Here is a 26,696-nt window from a genome sequence, read left to right as displayed (position 1 = left end):
CAGACCAGGTCAATGCATATGCCAGACACTGTGGCTAAATACTTTTTACATATCTTCATTTAATCTTCAAAGCAATCCTAGAAGGTAGAAGATATTGCTACCCCCATTTTACAGGTGAGGAAACTGAGGCAAACAGGTTAAAGTTTTAGATTTGCCCAAGCAAGTAGAAACAAGCCTGGACATTTCTGGGTCCAGAGGTCAGCAGTAGATCAGAAGGATCCCAAAGAAAAGCTATAGGGCAGCCTGGAAACCAGACCTTGGGAGGCAACAATTGGTCCTGGTCATTCTAAGACCAGACAAGGGTCTGCTCCCAACCTGCAGTGTATGACTTCAAGGAGCTCCTTCACCTTTCTGGGTCTCAGGTTTTTTTTTTTACCTTTAAGTTGAGGGAGTTTGGTACCTTTTCCTCTAAATCTCTGGTCCTTATTGCCTTTAAGGTTCCTCATAGCACTAAATCCCACTTTGAATGAGACACAGAGACCCAAAGGTGAAGTGATTTGCTAAAATCTCCCAAACCAGGCAGTGATACAGCTGGCACTAGAACACAGGCTTCCTCACCTTTCTCGGTCCATCACCTTTCTACTCCCTTATTCTTCCTGAAGCAGTCTGCACAATCATAAAGCTTTCAAGTTTAAAGGACCTCAGTGATCATCTATCTAATCTAATTTTTTTTTTTTTTTAAGTCTAGAAGATTGGATTGAGGCCCAGAAAAACGAATTGCCCAGGTGACTCAGGCAGTAAAATATTAGCCAGATTTTGAATTTTGCAATTTCAAATTTAATGATCTTTTTATTCTTCTGTGATCCATTTCAATCCCTTATTTAGTCAGAGATTCTTCTCCTGTCTACTCTACTACAGTATGCTGGGTACATATCCAGATGGGGTCTTGTAACAATGTGAGGGTCATGAAAAATTTGGCAACAGTAGGTTTATGAATGATCTACATCCTGCAGTATCAAATATCCCACCAAGATTTAATTCTTTATGCAAAAACAAGCACATCAGTCTTATTAGTAAGCAAATTTGCTTTCATTTTAATAAATGGTAAAAATTATATGTATACCAAAGAATTGCTTTAAAACAAAATTCCTTAAGCTTTAGTATCAGTAAATGTTTGATCTATATAACTGTTTTATATACCTCTATACCTGGGGTCACGTTAAAATTTCTCAGGTGAAATGGGGTTGCAAGTGAAAAATATTTAAAAGCCCCCGATATTTAACAACTATCATATGTGACTCACCTGAGAACATATTGTTTGAAAAAACATTTCTGGGGGCAGCTAGGTGGTGCAGCAGGTAGAGCACTAGCCCTGAGGTCAGGAGGACCTGAGTCAAATCTGGTCTCAGACACTTAATAATTCCTAGCTGTGTGACCCTGGACAAGTCACTTAACCCCAAATGCCTCAGCAAAAAAAAAAAAACACAAACAAACAAACAAAAAAACCAAACAAAAACAAAAACATTTCTGCTTATTCTCTGGCAGATAAATTATATCAAAGCATCAAGACTTTTAAGTCTTAAACAACTGATTAACAATAATTTGTTGAATTTTATGTATTATACATACACATCAAGTGCCCTGTCATGCCATCCTTGAGTAATTGTTACAGAACATGGCCTTTGTCACTGCCTGAACTACCTGTGAGTTACAGATTGTTTTTTATCCTCTCCACTCAATAAAGGCAGTGCTACCCTAGTGACAATGCAATTAGGAAAGATCTAGTAGATTTCAATACCACTTCTGACATGTATTAATTGGTCTCACCTAAAAGGGTAGTTGCAACACAAATACATTCATATGCAAAACATTTTGCAAACTTTCAAGTGCTACCTAAGTGACAGATGTCAACTACTAAATTATTATAATTACTTATTACAACAACTAAACTCTATAAACTCCAATACACTTCTCCTGATATGGCTATGCCAGCAAAGTGTAATTTCTGGCAGAGAAAGCTACTGAAAGCTAGTATGATCTTCACAAAAGACTGAAAAATGCAAATTTGTAAAAACAAAAGATAACAAGACTTATTTTTAAAAGAAAATGACTATAAATAATATAAAAAGAAGCATGCAAAAACTTATACAAACTAATGCAAAGTAAAGCAGGTGAAAAGTAAAAAAATGTAATAATGATGATGATTTATATAGCACTTACTATTTGCAGGCTCTGTGCTAAGTGTTTTACAAATATCTCATTTGTTCCTCACAACAATCCTGGAGGCAAGTGCTATTATTATCCCCATTCTTCAAATTAGGACATTGAGGCAAATACGTACTAAGGCCAAAAATGAACTCCAGTTTTCCTGACTCCAAGCCTAGCACTCTATTCAGTGTACCACCTAGCAGTCCAAAATGCAGAACAATGTAAAAAGAAGCCACAAAAATTCAAACAAAATGTTGTGAATCAGAAAGTTGGCCCTAAAAAATACTTCATTCCTCTTCTGAAGAATTTGTGGTTTATGTATGTGAATATTACTTATAATGCCACATGTGGTAGATATTGTTGGTTAATTTTACTCAAATGGTTTTTTTCCTTCTTTTCTTTGATACAAGATAAAGGTTTGTCTTTTTAAAAATTCTTTGATTCCAAGACTGAGTTCTATTGGGATATGTAAATGTAAAAACAAAAGATATCAACAAAACTGTTTTAAGAAATTAAATCAATGCTAAATTTGAATTAAGAATAGAATAGGAATATACCTACTAAAGAGGGAAAGCACAGGATTTGGAGCCAGAGAACCCAGGTTTAAATCCTATCTCTTCCATTTACTACTTGTGTAACCTTAAGCAAGTCACTTAAGTCTTTCTGGGCCTCTGTTTCCTCATCTTTAAAACGAAGAGGTTGGACTAGATGGGGTCTAAGGGTCCTTCTAGCTGCAAATTCTACAAGCAAATGAGACAAATTTAAACAAATTGTTAACACAGATAAAGAAAACCAAGCAATGAATAAAATAGACATAGATGCTATAATTTGCTGAGGAAGTTTAACTAAGGCAAATCAAATATCACAATGAAATCAGAATCCAGAAACCACTTTCGTCAGCAAACACTTCATCTATTTTCTAAGAAGATAAAGACAACACTAGTTCAGAATGCAAATTCATATGTAAAATCTTACAAGAAAATGGTAGAGGATACTGAACAGTATCTCCTCATGAAAAAGAGGTAATAGAAAGAATTTTTTTTTTTTTAAAAGCTTAGCAAGCTCCCAACTAAGCTAAATTTCCCCAAGGATAAAACAAGATGGTAGAGAAGGGAAATGAAAACCCGAAAAAAAACAAAACAAAACAAAAAAGCAACCTAGAAGAGCTCCAGAATAAAATCTCTTCTCCATTAAGGAAAGTAGAGCCATTACATTTGGACTCTACCATCCCATGAGGAAGTGGAAATGGCATTTAAATACATAAATAAATGGGTGAGTGAATGAAGAAATTATACATATATATGCAAACACAAGAAAAAACGGGTGACCTAGACCAAGTACACATAAAGGAAGTCAGTTCTGGAGATAATTTTGAGGCCTTCAAGAATCAATTCTCAAAACTTTTGAAACTTTTGGGGAAAGATCTTATACTTTATTATTACCAATAAAAAGGGAATTGAGAAAGTATCAGTAAGATACATATTCAACTATTCCAATCTCTATACAATCTTTATAACAATTTATACAGAAAGCAAGGGCATCCTTGGAGATTTGAGAAGAAAAAAGCAACCTTTCAGTATCTGTATTTTTCAGCCACAGAACTCTCTGAAAGGCACAGAAATATAAGATCCCATATCATGCTACCTTAATATCTTTCATATGCATCAAAATCACCAAAATTTTTTGAAAGATAATTTTGTTCAATAATCCTGTGATTGTTAATATGACGCACAGGCTAAAAAACCAATTGGGGGTTTTGTTGTTATAGTTTGTTTTTTGGGCCACACAATTCAGATAAATGACTTTCCCAGTCACATAACTAGTTGGTGTCAAGTGCATGAGGCCATATTTGAATTCAGGTCCTCCTGACTCTAAGACTAGTGTTCTATCCATTGCACCTAAAGCTTCCCCTCTAAGTATTTTCAATTAACATGAAAGAGGTCCAAATGGAAGTGATTTTTTTTCCTACTTATGAGATTTTCCTATTATACCAATTAATAGGTGCATTAATTCCACCAGACCTTTCAGACCCTGGATACATTACCTATCAAATAAGATACATAATGATTCAATTTAATATAACTATTCAAATATGAAAACTAAGTAGACAAGAATGTCTACTATCCAGATTATGATACGTAACCGAAAAGAAAATGAACTGATCTTAACCCAAAATATGTATCTTCAATTAGGCCCAAAACTGGACAGGAAAAAGTGAGTGAAATGGGTTGCTTTTTGGAATGGTAATGCTTTTAATTACTCTAAACTTCTTTAAAAAGGTTTCCTATGTAATACTACTGTTTCCAAAGAAAAAACGTGTGGATCATCCAAAAAGAAACAATGATGTGTGGTTTAGACGAGTAGTCTGCAACATATATCACTAAGAAACCAGGGATTCTCAATGTTTGTTGTGTTATGGACTATTTTGGTCATCTGATAAGGGATATGGACTCCTCAGAATAATATTTTTAGATGTATAAAATACATAGGATTAAAAATAAAATCAATTACATCAAAATGTTCTTATCAAAGCATTTTTAAAAACTAAAGTAACAACACCAAAGTTACGAAATCTTGCTTTAGAAAGACAGAATTGAAATTAGGGTGAGGAAACTGCCTGCATTCAAGAACTATCAAGAGATCTAGTGGAAAGTCCCTAATGTGTTCAATGGACCTGTGAAAAATCTACAGAAAGTCATAGAAAAGAGTCTCATTGGATAGGAAAGAAAGAGTAAATACATCAAATAAGATGAAAAGTGTTGAAATACCCAATTTTAGTACTTTATGTGGCAAAATATTTTATAAACATGGTTACCCAAAAGTCTAAGTGCAGATCTCAGCTATTAAAAGTTTTAATATTAATAATATAACCTTATTTCTAGTTATATGAAAAAATGCTCTAAATCATTATTAATCGATTACAGAAATGCAAATTGAGACAACTTTGAGATACCACTTTAACACCTCTCAGATTGGATAAGATGATAAGAAAAGAGAGATAAATGTTGCAGAGGATGTGGGAAAACTGGGATATTAACACGCTGTTGTAGTTGTGAAATGATCCAATCATTTTGGAGAACAATTTGGATCTATACCCAAAGGAGCCATCAAACTCTGTATACCCTTTGACCTGGTAGTGCCACTTCTGGATTTGAAACCCAAAGAGATCATAAAGGAGAGCAAGGACCCACATGTGCAAAAATGTTTGTGGCAGCCCTTTTTGTAGTGGCAAGAAACTGGAAACTGAGTGAGTGCCCATCAGTTGGAGAATGGCTGAATAAGTTATGGTATATATGAATGTAATGAAGTATTATTGTTCTATAAGTAATGAGGAGCAGGCTGATTTCAGAAAAGCTTGGAAACATTTAAATAAATTGATGTTAAATGAAGTGAGTAGAACCATTGTACATAGCAACAAGATTATGTAATGATCAACCATGATGGACTTGGCTCTTTTTAACAATGAGGTGATTTGAGGCAATTTTAATAGACTCGATACAAAGTGCCATCAGCATCCAGAGAGAGAACTATGAAGATTGAATGTGGATCAAAACATAGTATTTTCACCTTTTTGTTGTTGTTGTCTGTCTGCTTGGTTTTTGTTTGTTTCTCATGGTTTTTTCCCCCATTGGTCTTATTTTCTTCACATAGCATGACAAATTTGGAAATATATTTAGAAGAATTACATATGTTTAACCTTTATTGGATTACCTGTCACCTTGGGGAGGAGGAGACGGAAGGAGAAATATGTGTAACACAAAGTTCTGCAAAGGTGAATACAGAAAACTATTTTTACATGTATTTGGAAAAAAACAAAACATTATTCTTAAAATTTTTTAAATACTATACTTATTAAAAAAAAATTCTAAAGGGTGTCCCAAAAGTCTTAGTGCAGCATTAAGTGATTAAAGCTTTAATTAAATTTAATCTTATTAATTTAATTAAGTTAGTTTTCAAGTGATTAATTTTTAACTTTAAAGTACATCAAAGTGCATTAAAAACTTTTGGGATGCCCTATACACACAAAAAACTGAGGAGTCGATATAATAACTTTCTCACATGAACCTTTTAAATACAAAACTGAGAAAAATCGATGTCCTAATAATCTTTAAAGAATAAACTTCTTACTCATCCCTCTCCTTTTACATGCCACAAAATGTACTTTTAAGCCATCTCCTAACCTTTTACTTTCTACCTAAATGCTATACAAATAGACCCCCAATCAAGCTCTTTTCTAACTCACTCATTGCTAATTCTTCTTTCCTGCTGTCTACTCCTCTGTTAAGCTCCTTCGAGTTTGTAACATATGGTTTACTCTGTCCCACTACAGGCAAACCTCCTTTTTTCTCAACCTTTTCTTGCTCCTATCTTTAAAAAAAAAAAAAAAATGGAACAAACCATAGAAACAATTGATAATTTCATCCAAGAAAACAACAATAAAATAACATATCAAAATTTATGGGATGGAGCTAAAGCAGTTCTTAGGGGAAATTTTATATCTCTAGATGCTAACTTGAATAAAACAGAGAAAGAGAAGATTAATGAATTGGGCATGCTACTAAAAAATCTGGAAAAAAGAAAAATAACAACTTAAAAAATCTCTCTGCCCTGGCTTCCCCCTCCTACCCCTGAAGAAAAAGAAAAAAAATATTTTTTGATTTACATTTAGATACTATTGATTCTTTCTTTGAAGATGGAAGAACAGTTTTTCCATTATAAATCTTTCAGAATTGTTTTGGATTACTGTACTGCTGGGAATAACCAAGTCATTCAATTGATCATCACACAATATTGTTGTTACTATATACAATGTTCTTCCGATTCTGCTCATTTCACTTTGCATCAGTTCACGTCTTTCTAGACTTTTCTGTTACTCCTTCTATTTTAACTGGAACTTAGCTTGTTTCACTTAGGACCTTTAAGCACATACCTCTTCAAACATCTTCATCTCAATAGTGAGGACAATTTTTTGTCTTTTTTTGTATCTCTAATGTTTTTCATAGTGCCTGACACATAACAGTTAATAAATTCTTGCTGACTTAACTTGTATAGGAAAGGAAAAAGAATCATTCTACTCTTGATCCAATATTATTTCCAGACAATTATTCCACCACTATTACTGGGCAGCCATTCATCATCTGAACTCCACATCATCCATTTATGTCATATTATTCACACCTTCACATCCGTCTCTATCACCCTGAGAACTAAGTCCATTCATTCATTCAATAAGTACTGGGAATAAAAAGGCAAAATCAAAAACGTGCCTAAGGAGGTTACATTCTATTAGAGAGAAACCATGTATATACAAGTAAGTCAACATTTTAAAATATAAATATAAAAAAAACTTAGGGAGATCATTACACCTAAAAAAAAGAGAGGCCTCATGCACAAAATATTTTTGGAGTTCCTCCTTGAAAGAAGCTAGAATTCTAAAAGATGAAATAGAATAGTTCCAGAGCAGGGAATGTCAGGCAGGGAGAACAAGGTTATATATAATTTAGACAGTATGAAAATGATAAATTTGAAATCTGTCTGGAAAGTTGGGGGTCAGAGAGTGAAGGGCTTTATGTGCCAAACAAAAGAGTTTGTATTTAATTCTAGAAGCAAAAGGAAAATAATGAACCATCCCCATAGGAAAATGCTTTGGTCACATTTATTCCTTTACCTGTAGGCTCCTACCATAAACCAAGAAACTTCAGCACTTCCACCTTCTCTAATAATTTGAGCATCTAAGATTATATTTTTCCTCTCCATTTTGGTTATCTATTATCATGCTTGGTAACTTCATTCATAACCTGACAATCTCTTGCCTCTAAAAATTTTTTTTTTCCCTTCCTATTCCATTTCAGGAACCTACTAACAAAACTACATATACTTAATTTGAGATTTTTTTTTAATTCAAAACTCTCTATCTTGAAGATCTCAAAATGTGACTCTCCTCCAATCACATCTTATAATCAATTATCTAACATCTATACATCACACTAAATCCAATTCATCCTCTTTCACCCATTCTAATTTTGGCAACATTGGATCTCTTAAATCAGTGTAAACAAATGCTCAGTGACTGAACACTTTTTCATTAGTATCATATACTCTTGTATATGCTTCATGTCATGTCACATCTGTTTTCCATTCATTAAAATTCTAGAAAACTGTCAAAGGTCACCTCATCTTGATTATAAGTCTGAGAGCAATCGTGCCTCTATTATAAATCCACGCTATCAATTTCTCACTCCATCAGGATCTTCAAAATAAGTCAATGAGCAATTACAACTAAGTGCTTACCACATGTCAGTTGCTGAACAAAGCACTGGGGACATAAAGAAAAACAAAGACATTCCAGCCTTTGAGAAGCTCAAGTTCTAACTCAGAAGTCATCTAAGTCACTTGGCACAAACAAAATATACTGCCCAGAAGATAAAGGAAATCTTGGCGGAGGCACCAGAATCTTACAGAAGGTGAGATTTAAATTGAATCTTATAGGAAATCAGGCAAACTAAGAGACGGAGTTTTCTGTAAAAACACTGAAAGTAGCACAGCCATAGAAGGCAAAGTAGCAAGTAAAAGGAATGTAAGTAGACCCATGTAATAGAACAGAATCTAAAATGGGGATAAAAGTGTAAGAAAATGGAAAGTCAATTGGAGAATGGCTGAGTAAATTGTGGTATATGAATGTTATGGAATATTATTGTTCTGTAAGGAATGACCAGCAGGATGAATACAGAGAGGCTTGGAGAGACTTACATGAACTGATGCTAAGTGAAATGAGCAGAACCAGGAGATCATTATACACTTCGACAACAATATCGTATGAGGATGTATTCTGATGGAAGTGGATTTCTTTGACAAAAAGACCTAACTGAGTTTCAATGGATAAATGATGGACAGAAACAGCTACACCCAAAGAAGGAACACTGGGAAATAAATGTGAACTATTTGCATTTTTGATTTTCTTCACGAGTTATTTTTACCTTCTGAATCCAATTCTCCCTATGCAACAAGAGAACTGTTCGGTTCTGCAAACAGTTTCTAGGATATACTGTATCTGCATACATATATTGTATCTAGGATATACTGCAACATATCTAACATATATAGGACTGCTTGCCATCTAGGGGAGGGGGTAGAGGGAGAGAGGGGGAAAATCGGAACAGAAGCGAGTGCAAGGGATAATGTTGTAAAAAATTACCCTGGCATGGATTCTGTCAATATAAAGTTATTATTAAATTAAAAAAAAAAAAAAAAGAAAATGGAAAGACAGGAATGGACTAGTCTCAGTCTCAAGAAGGGCTTTAAATGCCTAAGGGCTTTAATAACTGATGCTGGAGGCAACAGGGAGCCAATATAGTTTGTTGAGTAGAAGAGAGAGGAGTGACAGATCAATAGATGTTTTGGTAAGTAAATTTGAAGATGGATTGGAGTAGGAAGAGACATAAGACAAGGAGAAGGCTATTGCAACATTTCCAATAAGAGTTGATGTGGGGCTGAGGGCCTGAACTAAGGTAAAGAAGAAAAGAAGTCTTACACCTTACGAGAGATTGCTAAAAAAAAAAGACACAACAAAATCTGACAACAGGCCAGGTCTCATACCAATAATTTAACACCTGGAGAAACAGATGCAGAAGAGAAGGAACCTGCTATAATTTATAAATATATAAATTTATATAAATATATTTATATTTAATTTATAAATTTATATAATGCTACCTCCCACATGGCAGGACCGCTAATCTAGATGGTCCAAGCAGTAAAGAAGTGGAGTAGTGTAAGATGCTACATTCCCAAGGCTCTTGTGCTTATTATAACAAGAAATAATTTAGGATAAAGACGACGGATGTCTGCTAAAAGTATAGGACTGTAGGGGCAGCTAGATGAGATAGTATAAAATGCACACAGCCCTGGAGTCAGGAGAACCTGAGTCTGGGCAAGGTCTCTGGTCCAACTGCCTCTCAAAAAAATAAAAATAAAAGTATGGGGTTTGTTACATTGTGCAATATGTAGAATCTAAATAGAAAGATAGAAGTAGAAGAAAGGAAGGTTAAGATTTGAATACAGAAAACATTTAGAATATAATTCTCATTGCCATTTATCTTACATATCCAATCAACACCTATAGAGGTAGACATTGCCGGGCTACCCAGATTGCTTCCAAGGATAATGGTGAAAAGCAGTGAGCTAGAAGAAGCTATTCCCAAGGATCTTGGGGTTCTGGATTCTGGGCTGTCTCCCTCTGCTGACCCATGTGGTACTTGTCGGGCATAGCAGGTACATGCTGTCCGTGACTCTCCCTCAAGGTCTCTGGCAGCTTCAATTAGACCAGCCTAGCGGTACTTCCTGCAAGTATTAGATTCAAAAAATAAACATTCTTGCCATCCAAAAGTTTCACAATTTTCAAATGGTTCAACATCAGAATCAGATATTATTTTATTCAATGGAAATGTCACTAAGAGGCATTATCATTTCCTTGCCACTGCACCTTAAAGACCATGAGACTTTACAAGTTTGACTTGGAGTTGAAAACTTCTGTGTAATTCCTTTCTTAGAATAAGACCCTTGAGAACAAGGACTGTCTTATTTTGCACATAGTAAATACCTAATAAATGTATTGTTGCTTGTGTTATATGTTTGTTTTGGTTGTGTTTCTTCATGATTCCATTTGGGATTTCCCTGGGAGTAATTTGTAATTTCTTTCTTCAGATCATTTTGCAAATGAGGAACTGAGGCAAATAGGGCCACATTTAAACTCAGGTCCTCCTTGTTGTGTCCTGCTTTCTAGAGCCCCCACACCAGGGTGATTAAAATATATAGCTTCCTAGTGGAGAAGTAATGAGGCGGGACTCCTGAGGATGGTGGAAAAATGGAGTCCATTTATTTCAGGATCTCTCCCCTTTTTATACCCTCATACCCTTATGTAACAAAAACATGGAGTATGCGCCCAATATGTACTGTACACTTGGGACCATATAAACAACTTGTTATATTATATGTAGATGCCACCTGGTATCACTGCTTCAATCACAACACAGGTTGTCACCACCCCCTGACTTCTCAGGAAGGCCAAGAGCTCTGAGGGGAGATGGGGAGCTGAACTAGACATTGTCAGCAGGTTCCCTCTGGGCTAAAGTCTTATACCTCACCCAGAGTTCCCCCACTGTCTGTGACCCTCTACACACCTGACTTCAAGCCCAGTCTTCTTCTATCCACTGTACCACCTCGATGGTCCAATACTACCTATATTGCTACTAATCTTTTCTTAAGGAAGCACTGAGGTACAGAGGGAAAAAAATCAATTGTGTTCCTTTCAAAGCTCCTTCTCTTCCTATATTCAACTACGGTTTTTTTTCCCTTCATAAAGTCTCTTTCATTTATCCTTTCATTTCTGGTCATTCAGTCACAATATGTTGGTTCCTTATTTCTTTCCTTTTCTTCTTTTTGGCAAGAGTGCTTTGATTTGTTCCATTTTTGACCTATGTTAAGTTTGTCCCTGCTCCCAGGAGGCTCATCACTGCTGGTGTGGGACTTAGGGTTGAAATGTGATTAGCTCAAGCCATGCACCAGTAATTACAAGTTATGTCCCAGTATGAGACTGCCTTATTCTTACAACATAGAAGCTTAAACTTCGAGAAAGTTTTCCTAATTTCTTCTCTTTCCATAAACATACTACTCTAGCCAAAATGGTCTATTCATTTTTCTGCAGATGTACCAGGACAGTCTTACTTCCTAACTTTTGGTCATCTTTAGCCTACCAGGCCTCTCCTCTCCTGCTTATGTGCTTCTTTCATGTCTCATGTCCTATGCGAAGCTTTCCCTTAATATCGTGCTCTCCTGAGCTCTTCTAACATTTTCTGTATCATTCATTTGGCATCTATCACTATTTATTTTATAATGCACTGCTGTTATGTGTTTGTATATTGTTATGTATGTATACTACTTCCCCAAAAAGCAGTTTGTATACTAGGTCTTATGTCTCTTTGTATTTTCAGTACTCAAGAGCTGGCCATACACATTGTGTACCTATAACAAATGTTTTAATTGTTTTTTTTTTTCAAGTTAAAAGCCTAAAATTAAGCTTCTCTTGCTTCTACAAACTAGCTTCATACCCACATTTGTCATCAATTCAAACACATCCTAGCCTAGTGCTCTACAAATTAATTTTGAGAAGAGAAACCAGTCCAAAATTAATGAATTTTCTAATAGTTCTCTACTGGTTAGTGTATCTAGTGGTGAAAAGAAGTTTACAGAACCAGATGACAACCTATTTTAAAAGTGAAACATTATCATATTACAGCAGGAAAAATAAAGTGCATCTAATATTTTCCACATAATCTTATTCAGCAAAATTTCTATGCACCACAGCAATAGGCCACTCAGGACCTGTTGAGCTTGCCTCGGTGTTCTCCTCTAATATTAAACATTTATGAGGCAGGCAGCATGTTATAGAGCAGACTTGGAGTTAGAAGAGTTGGAGTGATTCTTATTTTCATCATTAATCATATGACAATTTGTTTAGTGTTTTAGGGTCTCAAGTTTCTCCATATGTAAATTAAGAATAATATATGTATAATATATTTCAAAGGTTTGTTATGAGGAAAAGTGCTGGAAATTGTAAAGTAAACATGAGTTACCCAAAGACCCCAACTTTTAGGATAAGAGTTCACTATTTGACAAAAACTGCTGGGAAAATTGGGAACTAGTATGGCAGAAAGTAGACATAGACCCATACCTAACACTGTATACCAAGATCAGGTCGAAATGGGTTCATGGTCTAGACATAAAGAATATTATAAACAAATTAGAAGAACATAGGATAGTTTACTTCTCAAATTTGTGGAGGAGGAAGGAATTTGTGACCAAAGAAGAATTAGAGATCATTCTTGATCACAAAATAGAAAATTTTGATTATATAAAGTTAAAAAGGTTAAACCGAATGCACACAAGATTAGAAGGGAAGCAATAAACTGGAGAAACATTTCTACATCCAAAAGATCTGATAAAGGCCTCATTTCTAAAATATATAGAGAATTGACTCAAATTTATAATAATTCAAGCCATTCTCCAATTGATAAATGGTCAAAGGATATGAACAGACAATTTTCAGATAAAGAAAATGAAACTATTTGTAGTCACATGAAAAGGTGCTCCAAATCACTATTGATCAGAGAAATGCAAATTAAAACAACTCTTGAGATACCACTACATACCTGTCAGATTGGCTAAGATGACAGGAAACCATAATGACTAAAGTTGGAGAGGATGTGGGAAAACCGGGACACTGATACACTATTGGTGGAATTATGAACGGATCCAGCCATTTTGGAGAACAGTTTGGAACTATGCTCAAAAAAGTTACTAAACTGTACATATCCTTTGATCCAGCAGTGTTACTATTGGGCCTGTATCCCAAAGAGATCTTAAAGGAGGGAAAGGGAACCACATGTGCAAAAATGTGGCAGCCCTTTTTGTAGCAGCAAGAAATTGAAAACTGAGTGGATGCTCATCAGCTGAATAAGTTATAAAATAGCTGAATAAGTTATGGTATATGAATGTTATGGAATATTATTATTCTGTAAGAAATGACCAGCAGGAGGATTTCAGAGAGGCCTGGAAAGACTTAGATGAACCAATGCTGAGTGAAATGAGCAAGACCAGAAGATCATTATACATGGCAACAAGATTATACGACAATCAATTCTGATGGATGTGGCTCTCTTCAACATTGAGATGATTCAGACCAGTTCCACTTGTTCAGTGATGAAGAGAGCTATCTACATCCAGAAAGAGAACTGTGGAAACAGAGTGTGTAACACAACATAGCATTCTCACTCTCTTGTTATTTGCTTGCATTGTGGTTTTTTTTTCTCAGTTTTTCTTTTTCTTCCTTCTTGATCTTATTTTTCTTGTGCAGCAAGATAACTGTATAAATATGTATACATATATTGGATTTAACATGTATATTAACATATTTAACTTGTATTGGACTACCTGCCAGCTAGAGGAAGGGGTAGGGGGAAGAGGCGAAAATTTGTAACAAAAAAAAATTTGCTAGGGTCAATGTTGGAAAATTACCCATGTATGTATGTTTTGTAAATAAAAAGCTTTAAATTTTTTTTTAAAAAGCAAATATGAGTTATTATTATAAATGTATTTATAAACCTAAATGATAGAAGGAAAAATGATATTGCATAAGGCTCAGGGAGAGAGAAATTAACCCACATAACCTGAAAGCACTTAAGTAGAACAATAGAAAAATAAACAAAAAATATATATATAAAAGATCTGTCAAAAGAGAAAAAGGAAAGACTCTGGAATGAAAGTAGATTGTTTCACTAACAAATAATGACTGGCTCATGCTCCTTTTTTTGCCTATTGTCTTCTTTATAAAGGTATTTCAGGAGCAAGAGAGTCAAGAGTATGGGGGAGAAAAATTCACAATTAATTAACAATCATAGCAATGAACTGCACAGAAAAAATGGAAGATGATTGAATGTATTTAAAAAGAGAATCCAATGTGATTTGTAAAAAAAAAAAAAAAAATACTTCAAACACATTTATATAGGGATATTTTATTATGCTTTAGGAAATTACCAAAAAAAAAAAAAATAGCAAATCAAGACCTCAGATAAGGATATAATATAAACAGTTGTTCAAAGAAATAAACAGGAAAATAACTATGCTTTAATAACAATAATAGCTAGCATTTAACGTAGCACTGCACAAATATTTTATCTGATCAAATTTAAGCACTTACTATGTGTGTGTGTGTGTATATGTGTATATGTATATATATCACATATATGAAATTAATAATTATGTTAAAACTATTCTGGGGTTTCATGTCTTAACCATGCACTGGTTGCTGCTCTAGGTAGGTGTAGGTGTCACCTCTCTGCACAAATGAAATATTTTGCAAAAGGAAATTCTCCCACAGCTGGATCCACTTTGACTTTGTATTTGGTTACTTCATGTTCTGTAGACTCACATCCATAAGAGATTCCAGGGCTTATATCTTGACTCTGAAGGGAAGAAAGGCAGTCTGCAACTCCTTGGCCTTGCTTATGCAATGGTAACAAACCTGTGCATTTTTTGTTTGTTTTTTTAAGTCTTTTCAAGCTCCTTTCTTTTTGGTAACTCTCTTTTTGACAGCTGCTGCTATTTCTTCTCTTATTTCCAGGCTATCTGCTGCCATCATGTTCCTATTTGGCATTAGATATTCCATGAACCCATTTGCATTGTGATTGGTGTAAGTTGTTTTTTTTTTTAATTGGGATACAAGAAACGGAACTACCAGGCTAAAATTGTCAATATCTTTTTGAAACAAACATGCCATTACTAACCAAGGAGACCAATGATTAAAAAAAACTCCATATGTACCCAAATTCTTACAACAATATCTTTTTGTGGTAGCAAAGATCTAGAAACAAAAGAAATGTCTAATGACCAGAAAGAGCTAAACAAATTGTGTGACATATAATAGAATATTACTACTGTGTAGAAAGAAACATGGTGAATACAGAGAAGCATGTAAAGACTTACATGAACTGATGCAAAATGAAACAAATAGAGCAGGAAAACAATACATACAACCATACACAACAAGCAATGTAAATTGGGGGAGGGGGGCAGAGGGGGGGAAAGAGAAGAACCACAAAACTATAAAAATTAAATGTTGTGATATTATAAAGAACAAGTTTGGCCTCCAAAAGAGATATTAAGAATAAATGTCTTTCCACTACTTAGCTGAGGTAAATAGTATTCATGGGTATACAACAATGCATGTAACCAAGATTTTTTCAAACTGTTGAACAAACAGTTTTGCAGTCTCCCTCCCTCCCCCTTTTCTCTCTCTTTAAAAAAATTCTTAGGATGGCTCTTCAGGAAAGAGTTGTGGGAAATTGCTGATGATATAAAACCAATAGATTTCAAGAAGAATATATTTTTAAAAACTGGAAAATTAGCAAAGCCATGCAATATCTAGCACCTGGCAAAACAATAACTCAATTTAAAATAAAAACAAGATTTCAGAAAACTTGTAGCAATCATAGATCTTGCAAATAAACATCCAATTATCCCATTTCCCTAAGTGTTATCTCCAATCTTTCTTCTATTCTCTCATGCCATCTATGCCCTCTCTCTAAGGAAAGGAATCTAACCAAGTACATCACTGTAAAAATTGGGGCTATCCCTTTCCTCCTCAACTCTGTGTATTACAAATCACCTCAACAATATCCCCCACTTTCTGATCTAGACTTTGAGGAACAGGGAGTAAGTGGCCTTTCTCCTTGTAAACCTCAACTTCCTTTACTTGTGCTGTTCATCCCATTCCCTCCCAATTTATCTCCTCCAGAAGTTTACCTCCTTAGAACATCTTTCTCTCCCTAATTTCATTTTTGTTCACTGGTCCTTCCCTTTTGCTTAAACAAGTTCAGATCTACTCATATTTTTCAAAATTTTCCACCTGATCCTACCATTAGTTTAAGCTATTGCTTAATATTTTTCCTCTTTTTCACAACCATTTTCTTACCTTAGCCCTTTGGAAAATGGCTTCAGATCTCATCACTCAACGGAAAATGCTGTCTCTTAAGATTATCAATGAACTAACTGCTAAATTTCATAGTCTTCTTTTGGTTCTTATCCTTTATATCTCTCTAAGCTTGCTGACCTCTGAACTGCTGATCACTCCTGGGTACTCTCTCTTCCATGGGTTCCCAAACAGTTCTCTTAACTGCTTCTTCTCAATCTCTTTTACCTGGATCATTATCATCCTTTAAACCGCCCCTTAGGAGTGGGTTTGCCCCAGACTTCTGCCTTGGGCCCTCCTCTATAAAATATATTCTCCAGTCATTCTGTTTGTCTATGCTTCTTTCTGGACTTCCTTCTTTTCTCTTCTCTATGTTTTAAAAATTATTCCTCAGTGACCTCCTTTTCTTTATATTACTTGATTTCTGTCTCCTTAGGTCCTCAATCTCTCCTCAATGGGGCAAAAAATAACAACAAAGAAAAAAGTCCTTTTTAAAACAAATATGGAAGTCAAGCAAGACAAATTGTTCTCCATTTTGAATCTGTCACCACTCTCTGAAGAAGTAGGGTAACATGTCCTAACATCAGTTCTTTATAGGTGATCTCTGTACTAGTTGAAGTTCTCCAGGATTTCAAAGCTGTTTTTCTTTAGAGTTGTTGTTAAAACAGTGTGAGGTCATAGGTGGCACAATGGACAGAGGCTTGGACATAAAATAAGGAAACTCAAGTTCAAATCCAGCTTCAGATACTAGCTGTATGACCCTGGCCAGGTCACAGAACCTTGGTTTATCTCAGCTTCTTCAGCTGTGAAATGAGGGTAAGAACACCCTTTTCAAGATTGTTATAATCAAATTAGATAATAATTATAAAGCACTTGGCATAGTGGGTAGCACATAGTAAGGATTATATAAATGTCACCTATTATTATATATGTTACTCTGTCGCTCTTCATTTTACTTTATATCAGTTCACAAAAATACTCCTGTTTCCCTGAAACTGTTCCCTTGATCACACCTCTTATAGCAAAATAGTATTCTCTGACATTTAACATCACAAAGTGTTTAGTCACCCCACCAAGATCTCCCCAATATATATCCTCTGGACAATGTTAGCCTAAATAGCCTGCCTGCTGTTCTATCTACAATACATTCACACTCCATTCTCTTGGTCTTTACCTGAGATGCATTCTCTTCTCACTGTCCCCTCAGAGTCCACCTCAAGTGTTAAATTCTACAGGAAGTCTACCCTAAACCATCCTTAGTTGCCCCCAAGATTTTTTTTTGGTATATATTTTGTATTTAATTTTCTATGTATATATAAGCTCCTTGAGGGGAAAAATAATTTCATTTTCTTTTTATTCTTGGAGTTTAACATAATATCTAACACATAACAAGAAAATACTTAATACTTAGTGAATAAATGAATTTTCTAATAATCATGTTAATGCACTGAAATATAGACTACTAGAATCAGGACACAGGTCATCTAGTATAATCTCTTCCTTTTACTGATGAGAAAACTGAGGTTAAGAAAAATTAAAATAATTTACCCAAGATTTTACACTGTAAGTTAGTGACACAGTGCTGGGATCAGAATCTTCTGCAATATAATCCAGTGCTATATTACTACCTCAAGAACTTTGATAATCCTTTCTATTTGGGTGATAATTGTTATTATGAGTTCTCCCTTTGTTATTATTTAAGCCTTTTATGCTGAGTGTGTGTGTGTGAGACAGACATATTAAAAAATGGTTGGCAACAGTGGGCTAAGAGTTCAACTTGGATTGAGATTTTTATGCCCTAGAAGTATACTAAGATAATCTGGGTTCAAATCTTAGCCCTGCTACTTGGGTAAGTTAGTTGTTTCCTCATCTTTAAAATCAGTGTATTAGATTTCATGATGTCCCTAGTCCTTTCAGAGTTAAGTCTATGATCCTACAAATAACTAGCACAGCAGCACCACAACAATGAACTTCCCTTGCTGTAAGCAAGACAGCCACCCGAAATAAAAATGACAGGTTTTTTGGTTTTCCTCTCCTTCAAGTATCAACAGATTATCAACAATCTATACCTCCCTGTGAAAGCTGATGCTTTTTCCACTCATCAAAAATATGAGGATTAGTTTACCAAACTTCAGAATAAGGAAAGCAAGATTACATTAAGTACAAAATTCAAGATTTTTTGTTAAGTTCACATGGGCAACAAAAAATTGAGAACTGACTACCAGAAAAAATCCAGGGAGTCAGGCTTTTTTCATCTTTCACTGTTTCAGGATCAGTATAATCAAATGAAGCCCAACTGCAATATGAATTTGAACCGTTAAGTTTCAGCAACTTTTAACAAGCAGCGACGACTTCTAACCACCATCCCTCAACATAATTTATTAAGTCTCTAATATTTATGATTCACTGTGCTAAACACTGGTAAAGCCACAAAGGTTGGAAGTGAAATTGTAAGTCTGAATAAGAGTAACTTAATCTCATAGCTTGCAATACTCAGAACCATCTTCTCACTGTCCATCTAAATAGTACACTAATTCTGGCCCTCATTATCTCTTTTCTGAACTACTCTTCAAGAGTTTCTCTTTCTCTCTCAATTATATCCTCCAACACAGCTGCTGAAATAATTTCCCTAAGGAACAGGTTTGACCATGTCATTCCTCTAGCCAAACATCTTCAGTGGCTCTCTATTGCCTCTAGAGTAAAAACATAAAATCCTTAGCCTAGCATTTAAAACCTTTTATAATACGACTCAAATCCATCTTTCTCCAATTATTTCATACTGCTCATCCTTCATGCACTTTCCATTCCAGCTAAACTGGACTAACTATCCCTAAATTCAGCAGACTCTCTGTGCCTGGAATGCACTCCCTATTAAATGTAGTCTTCATCTTTTTGCTTAGTCCATTTGCTCCTCCACCCCAAAGCTTTTCCTGATCCTACCAGCTGTTTCTGCTCTATCTCTGAATATAGCTTCCTCATAAGCTCCTCACAGTCAAGGATTGTTTCATTTTGTCTTTGTATCTCAAGCTTCTAGTATATCATTAAACTAAACAGTACCTAGCATATGGTAAAAGCTTGAATGTTTATTGAGTTGCACTAAATAGGGGAAATTAGATTAACAAACAAGTATAATATAAAATGAAATATAAGTGGAAATTATCAAAATATTAGGAGAACCCCAAGGCAAAAAGTAAAGTGGAATACAAGTACAAAGAGGACACACAAAAGATTTTAAGAAGAACTGGGCAGATGAATGGAGAATAGAACCAATGAGAAGACTTCAACAGATGGAATCTCTATTCCATCTCTATTCTGATCAAACCAAAAAGGAACTTGAAGAAATGCAACACTTTATTTTAGCAGAAGAGAGAATTAGAATAACCAAGATTAAGGTTTGCTACAAGCCTCATTAAATTCTTAGCCCTAGTTAAACACACTTACCTCCTCACAGAAGCAAGAAAACTCCGGACACTTTCAGTGAACAGTTAAGTAGCTCAGTTTGGAGGATAAAGTGAAATAAATGGAAACATGAGTTAAAAAACCCAGTTTGTGTTGGAGGGCTTTTGACTATAAAGGAACATATACATGTTACTGAAGAGGCACTAATAAGTCCTTCGTGCTTTTTGATCATAGAAACTATTAAATTACATTTGTTTATAAGGTATTTATATATATTTATGTATATATATACATATATATTTTATAAATTTTATATATATATGAAGTTTATAAAGAAGATTAAAAGAGGTAGAAAGTCAGGAATAGGAGCAGCAATTTTTATTCATACTATTATCAAGCACTTATGCTGTGGTGTTTTGGAAAATGAAATTGGTCGGAGGATCAGAAGTGAATTCCTGTTCTGCCTGTGAGTTAGTTCACCTCTCTGGGTCTTAGCTAAGAAAGAAGGGATTTTGCACTGGATTATCTTTAAGGTCTCTTCCAGCTCTGAACTCTATAATCTTAAAAAGTAAGCTAAAGATAACTGGGAATATATTTCTGCTAACTGATTAAGTTCAATAAAGAATTAGATAAAATAATTAAGTTTAAAAAAACAAAACACAGTAGATTTTCCAGTACATACAAATGCTGAGGAATAAAAGAAATATAGATTAATCTCTTGGAAGAAATAAGTCAACTGAGAAAAAAAATAAAAGCAAACATCTAAAAAACGTGCAGTCCATCCTGTTAAGAGACAGCCAGCTTCAATGCTCCAAATCAAGGCTTGCCCTGTTCCAAAAGTAAATGGTTTTATATTCACCTCTACTTAGAAAATTTAGTTATTCTTTTCTATATAATTTTTTATTTTAATTTATTTTTACAGAGAAAAACAGCATGGGTCTAAATTGATAGAAAGCTGCGTCCGAAGTTGGGAAAACTTGGATTCAAATTCTACATGGTTGCCAAAGCCTAGAAAAATAGTCCTAAGCATGGCCAATGTCCCCAGGCAACTCTCGGAAACTAACTTATAAAGTAGGATATCTTCATTGGTAGACTGAGTTTTCTCACAGAGTTCCCAGTACTAATAAAAACACAGGTTCAGTAAAAATAAAGAAGTGCAGTAACAACAACAAAATTAAAACTAAAAACTACACAAAAGCAGTATTATTCACACTTTAAAAAGGCCAAGTTATTCCAGTTTAGAACATCTTTTGATTTTTTCCTTGTAAGAAAATTTAACAAGTGTTTTAATAAAATTAATCGAAAATAAGCTTACTTATTTTCAAAACAAGTTAGGAAGGGGAAAAAACACATCAGTACACTTAAAAGCATATTTCAGATATTATACGAAGATTTATCTCCTCCACAAAGTTTATAGAGAACATTATCTGTTCACTACAGTGGACTTCTAACAAGTTTAAATGCTAATATTGCTTTTGGTTAGAGTAGTACTTCATTATTTGGACTGGGGGAAAAAAATCATCTATGTTCAGTCTAAAATAGAATTTTCCCAAAACAAAAATATTTCATTTACTTTAACCTTAAGACCTTTAAGTTCTTCTTTTCTCTGTTCCAAAGCCTTCAATGATCCTCACTCCAAGGACAATGATAATACAAGAGTAAAATAAACGCTCCTTAATCTAACTTTTAAAGACTTCTAAAATCTAGCCATTAACTTCTCAATTCATTGTCCTCTTCTAGCACTCTCTCTGCTCCCAATAAGCCAGGATATTAGCTAGTTCTGAAACTCATCATTCAATATTTTGACTGTTCATCTGTACAAGTCATTCCTCCATGGCTAGCCATCACCTCATTATCTTTCAAAGCTTATATCCTTCACGATGACCCTGTTTATTAAGGTTTTCTACCTCTTCAAATAACATTACTCATCTGTAGTGATACTTCATCATTCTCCTTACTAAGATAGCAGAATATCAGCTCCTTGAAGGCAAAGATGGTCCTCTTTGTTACTTTATCCCCAGCAATTATCATGTCTTATATTTCTTGAATTGAGCAGTATTCTATGCAAAACATGTATAAGGTAGGGCCATTAAAGATGTTTTTTCTGATATTAAATGACAAGACAAAGAAACTGGATGAAGAATAATAACTTAACAATTCACTACTTTAACCATTGAAACACAATGCCTTTCTTTTATTGTTCAGTGTCCTTCCAAGCTAATCATTCTTTTAAATTGAAAGCAGTAACAAACAGTAAACAGCAATGACAATCTCACAATAATTACTTGGCATACAAAAATTATTTCCCTATCTTTCAAAACTAAATTTGTTTGATATGGAAAGTTACTTGCTTTTTAATTCAGAAAATGTATCAAGTGATAAAATTCAAAGCATAACTTAACTAGAAGATAATACATCATATAGTTATAAATGATTTCTTTTTTAAAATTCTAAATATCTCCACATAGTAGTGATATTTTAGGATCCTTATAGAAGTCCTTGTAAGAGTGATGCCCTAGGAGGCAGGCGGCTGGTTGGATGGAGAACTGGGACTAGATTTAGGAAGATGTGAATTCAAATCATGTTTCAGTCACTCAGTTGTGTGATCCTACACATATCAATTAAGCTTTGTTTGCCAAGATTTCCTGAAATGCAATATGGGGATAATGAGGATGATAATATTAACAAACACAAACCTAAAAGGTCATTTTGTAAAAAGCACCTGACATATAGTCGGCACCATGAAAATGTTTACTCTTTTCCCTTAAAATTTTTATATTTGATTTCTATTACTCATGATTATTTCATATTTTTTCAAATTAACAATTTCAGACATTAAAAACCAAAAGTGTAAATAAACATTTCACACTTGTAATAGCAGAGAATAAGGACACAGGCAAAAGTCACAAAAAGCCTTTAAATATCTTAAGTCACAAACCTCTTTTCTTTAGCGTTGTGTACTTGGGTAAACATTTAAAATCTCTAAACTGAAACAATGTCATGTATTAAAAATCTATGCTATTCCTCAGAACCACGGCCAAACATTTTTTAAAATTTTAATTTTTAGAAGATGAATCAAATGTCCGAAGCTGAATCAAGTGATCTAGCCTATAACCTACAACTCTAGCATGACATACAAAGTTGGTCAACTCCTGGGAAGTTAACAATTAATCTGATAACATTCCTGAAATTTTCTAATCTTGATTTCTTGAACAAACAGGTGTCACCTGGTCTAACATAACTTAATATTGCCAAAGAAGGTGTTTGGATGATAACGTCTCTGTTAAATTTTTCTCCCTTATGCTGTAACTGCTTTGATCCGGATCACATAGAACTCGGCAGGTAGTAACAAGTAAGGGAGAGGAGGGACTAAACCAGCTGTCCCATAAACTCGCCCCCAGCCCAGTCCCAAACCACCCGCAGGGAGACGCAGCCCAGCTTGACAAGGCCTACCCCAGCCCGGAGCAAAACCTCCCCACCCCCAGGACAGCCAGCAGCCAATGTAATGAATGCTTCCGTCAACACCACACATTTCCCCCTTTCCAGAGCAGAACTCTCCGCTCCCAACGAGCCATCTGGGGTAGGAGTTAGCCGCCGCACCAGCACCACCCAAGACTTCAGGGCTCAGCCGTTCCTCCCACCCCCCTCCGCTTCCCCGGAGCAGAGAAGTAAGAGACCGAGTTTCCACTGCGCATGGCGGAGAGGCAAACAGCATCCATTCCCCGCCTCCCCAACCATCCTCCCCCTCCCCCCCAGCTTTCCAGGGGAAGACAAGCACCGGTAGGGGAGGGATGGAAGGAGGAACCAGGCCCGGGTGAGAATGCAGGAGAAACAAGCCCAGCCGGAGGAGCCGCAGCATTTCCTGCTTTAACCAGACCTTTCGATTAGAAACGGAAGGAGCCGGGGAAATGCTTGCCTTGCAACCCTAAAGCACCCAAGCATTTCTTCTAAAAAGCCCAAAGCCGGGAGGGGGCGGGGGAGAGCGACTGGGGAGGGGGGGGGGGGGAGCTGCTTCCTGGCACACTTCATTCATTTCTAAGCTTCGGTTTCCCCAAGTCTTTCCTATTTTGGATGATGGTGAAGACTGCTCAGGGAGGGGGAAGGGAGAGTCTATAGAAGAGGAGCCCGGTTTCTGGGGACGGGGAGACTCTCGTTAAGAAGGAACCCTTCCCCCGCCCGCCCCCAGCGGCTTGAGAATAAAGTTTGAAGCAGTAGAGGTGAAGGAAAAGGGGGCAGCGGCGCCGGCGGGGCACGTCCCGGAAAGGTGACACTGCTTCGGCCGCCAGCACTCCCAACCTCCCTGGCTGGGCCCTGAAGGGGAGCAGCCAGAGGCGACGCCACCGGGACGATCCCCTCCTCCCTGCTCCCACTCCAGAAGGGGTGGCGGATTTCGGGAAACTGACCACACATTTCTTGCCGAGGAAGCTGAAGAGTGCCTCGTTCTCTTGCGGGGTGAGGAGCAGCGAGCCCACATTGGTGACCCTTCTCGGTGGCGGCGGCTGCTGCTGCTGCTGCGGCTGGCTGTTGCTCATGGTGTCGGGAGCCGGCGGGGCCGGAGCCGGAGCCGGAGCCGGGGCCGTGTCTTCCTCGTCCTCCTCCGCCGCGGGGCGGCCGGGCAGCTGCGTGGGTCTCCCCCTCGCAGTGACAGGGGCGGGGAGGAGCGGAGTCAGAGCCGCAGCATCTCGCAGAGCTTCTGGGGGAGGGAGGACAAGGAGGAGCCGTCCGCGAGCGGGGGTGGGGAAACCTCCTTTAGGGCTTAAGTGAAAGAGGGAGGGTTTCAGCTGCCGGTGCTTTGCTGTCCGCTTCCTCCGCACTAGCGACTGCACTCAACTCTTGGCTTTTCCAGTTCTTCGGCGGAAGCAGCAACGGCAACGGCAACGGCGGCGGCGGCGGCTGCGGTGGGGGCCGCACAATCCAACATGGCAGCGGGGGCGGGCGAGACCACAGGACACGGGAGGCGGGGGTGCGCGCCGGAAACTCGCGGCCGCCGGAGTCAGAGCAACCTTTCTCCTCCTCCCCCCCCTCCCCTCGTCCCAGTCCGCCCGCCCAGTTCTGCCCCGCAAGCTCCGCCTCCTCGCTCCCCAGCCCCGCCTCTCCTTCCGCCCGAGGTGGGAGTGCGACCGGTGCGCGTTGCTGCCCTCCGCCCAGCTGAGTGCGAAGGTGGAGACGTGCCCTCGGGGTTCCCTCTCTCGTCGGGGCAGTCTGTTGGTCTGCAGAGCACGCTAGATCCTTTTGGGGCCCGGCCGCAACTGCTACAGCTTCTCTGGTCTAAAGGGTCAGGAGTGGGTGGAGGGAGAAAATCCCATCTCCTTGCACTCACTCAACTCCCCTCATGTCCTAGTCTTCCCGAAGGCCTTGGCCTCGCCCCCAGGAAATGGGGCTTGTCCCGGGGTTCGTAAACACAACAAGCACCCGCCTCGCTCCTAGCTTCCCACCCGGGCAGCGTCGCTCGAAACTGCAGGTGTCCAAGCGTTTCTTCAACTTTGTCCCAACTTCGGAAGGAGCGGAGGAATCTGCAGACAGGCCGCTCTCGGACCTGGAAGGTTGGGTGAAAACGCCCGGCCCTCCTGCGCGGGCCAGCCGGAGGAACCCAACGTGGTGCACCTGGTGGTCTTACCGCCTGGCCAGGGCTCTTGACGATGAGCCACAGAAAGGTGCAGCCCCTGCACCTCGGAAGCTGGCTTGCCCCTCTTCCCATCCAGCATAGGGGCCTAAAGCTCTGTTTTCATTTAGTTCTACTTAAACAGACTCTTATCTAGGCGAAACAGGTCCTTTACAACTACAAGGCACTTAATAAATGTTGAATTAATATAAAAATAGTTGCCGAATGCTTTGAAATGAGCCTCAACAATTTTTTTTAATCGATCAGGGCTTATTTTTATGCACTGCTGATGCTGACGGACCCGAATTATGTATTTGGTTCAAGTCAATAATCATTTATGAACTACTTGCTAAGTCCCAGGCTCTGCTCTAGATAAGTGATACAAGGGCAAAAAAAGAACAAAAACAACCAGTGTTTGCTCTAAAGAAACTTTCTTCTAATGAGACGACAACATACAAACCACTATATAGAAACAAGTTAGATGATAGATAGAAGATAATGGGGGAAAGGAATAGCATTAAGGGGAAATGGGAAAGGCTGCTGAGAAGGTGATCCTTCAGGACATGAGTTAGTTGGAAATGAGAAAGAATTTTAGAAGTGGAAGAACACAGAAAAATGCATGAAATTCTATGAGAAACTGTAAGATAGTCAACATTACTAGATATGAGAAGGAAGTACTCCAGGTGTAAAAAACTAGAATTATATAGGAAGGGGACAAGTTAGAGCTTTAAAAAGCCAAATTGGATTCTGTATTTGATTCTAAAGAAAATAGAGAGCCATTGAAGTTTGTTGAATAGGAGGTGTGACAAATAGACTAAGGTTTAGGAAGATTAATTGTTGTTTGTCTTTCATTCTGGAAGAGGACCAGGACATCAGGGAGGTATGCCATGACATGCAAATGAATTGGATTGAAGTGAGGGAGGGTGGGAAAGGTCACCTGCTTCACTTTCCCCTCCAGAACTATCTAGGCCAGTGATTAGATATAGGTCAGGACCACTGGAGGTCCTGGAAGGGCTTCAACAG

At 37.2% G+C, this 26,696-nt stretch overlaps 1 protein-coding gene across 2 annotated transcripts in view; it reads right to left on the bottom strand.

The window, feature by feature from the left end:
* WASL (WASP like actin nucleation promoting factor) overlaps nucleotides 1-25,417 on the bottom strand; it is a 96,921-nt gene extending 71,504 nt beyond the window's left edge. For both annotated transcript variants that reach the window (XM_051961316.1, XM_051961317.1), the window contains exon 1: nucleotides 24,475-25,417. In XM_051961316.1, coding sequence (XP_051817276.1) covers nucleotides 24,475-24,603 — 129 coding nt within the window. In that variant the 5' untranslated portion in view covers nucleotides 24,604-25,417. The remainder of the gene's footprint in view (nucleotides 1-24,474) is intronic.
* Nucleotides 25,418-26,696: the final 1,279 nt, after the last annotated feature.

The sequence above is a fragment of the Antechinus flavipes genome, chromosome 5 (genome assembly GCF_016432865.1).
Source record: "Antechinus flavipes isolate AdamAnt ecotype Samford, QLD, Australia chromosome 5, AdamAnt_v2, whole genome shotgun sequence".
Classification (NCBI taxonomy): domain Eukaryota; kingdom Metazoa; phylum Chordata; class Mammalia; order Dasyuromorphia; family Dasyuridae; genus Antechinus; species Antechinus flavipes.
This window is presented reverse-complemented; position numbering and strand designations above follow the sequence as displayed.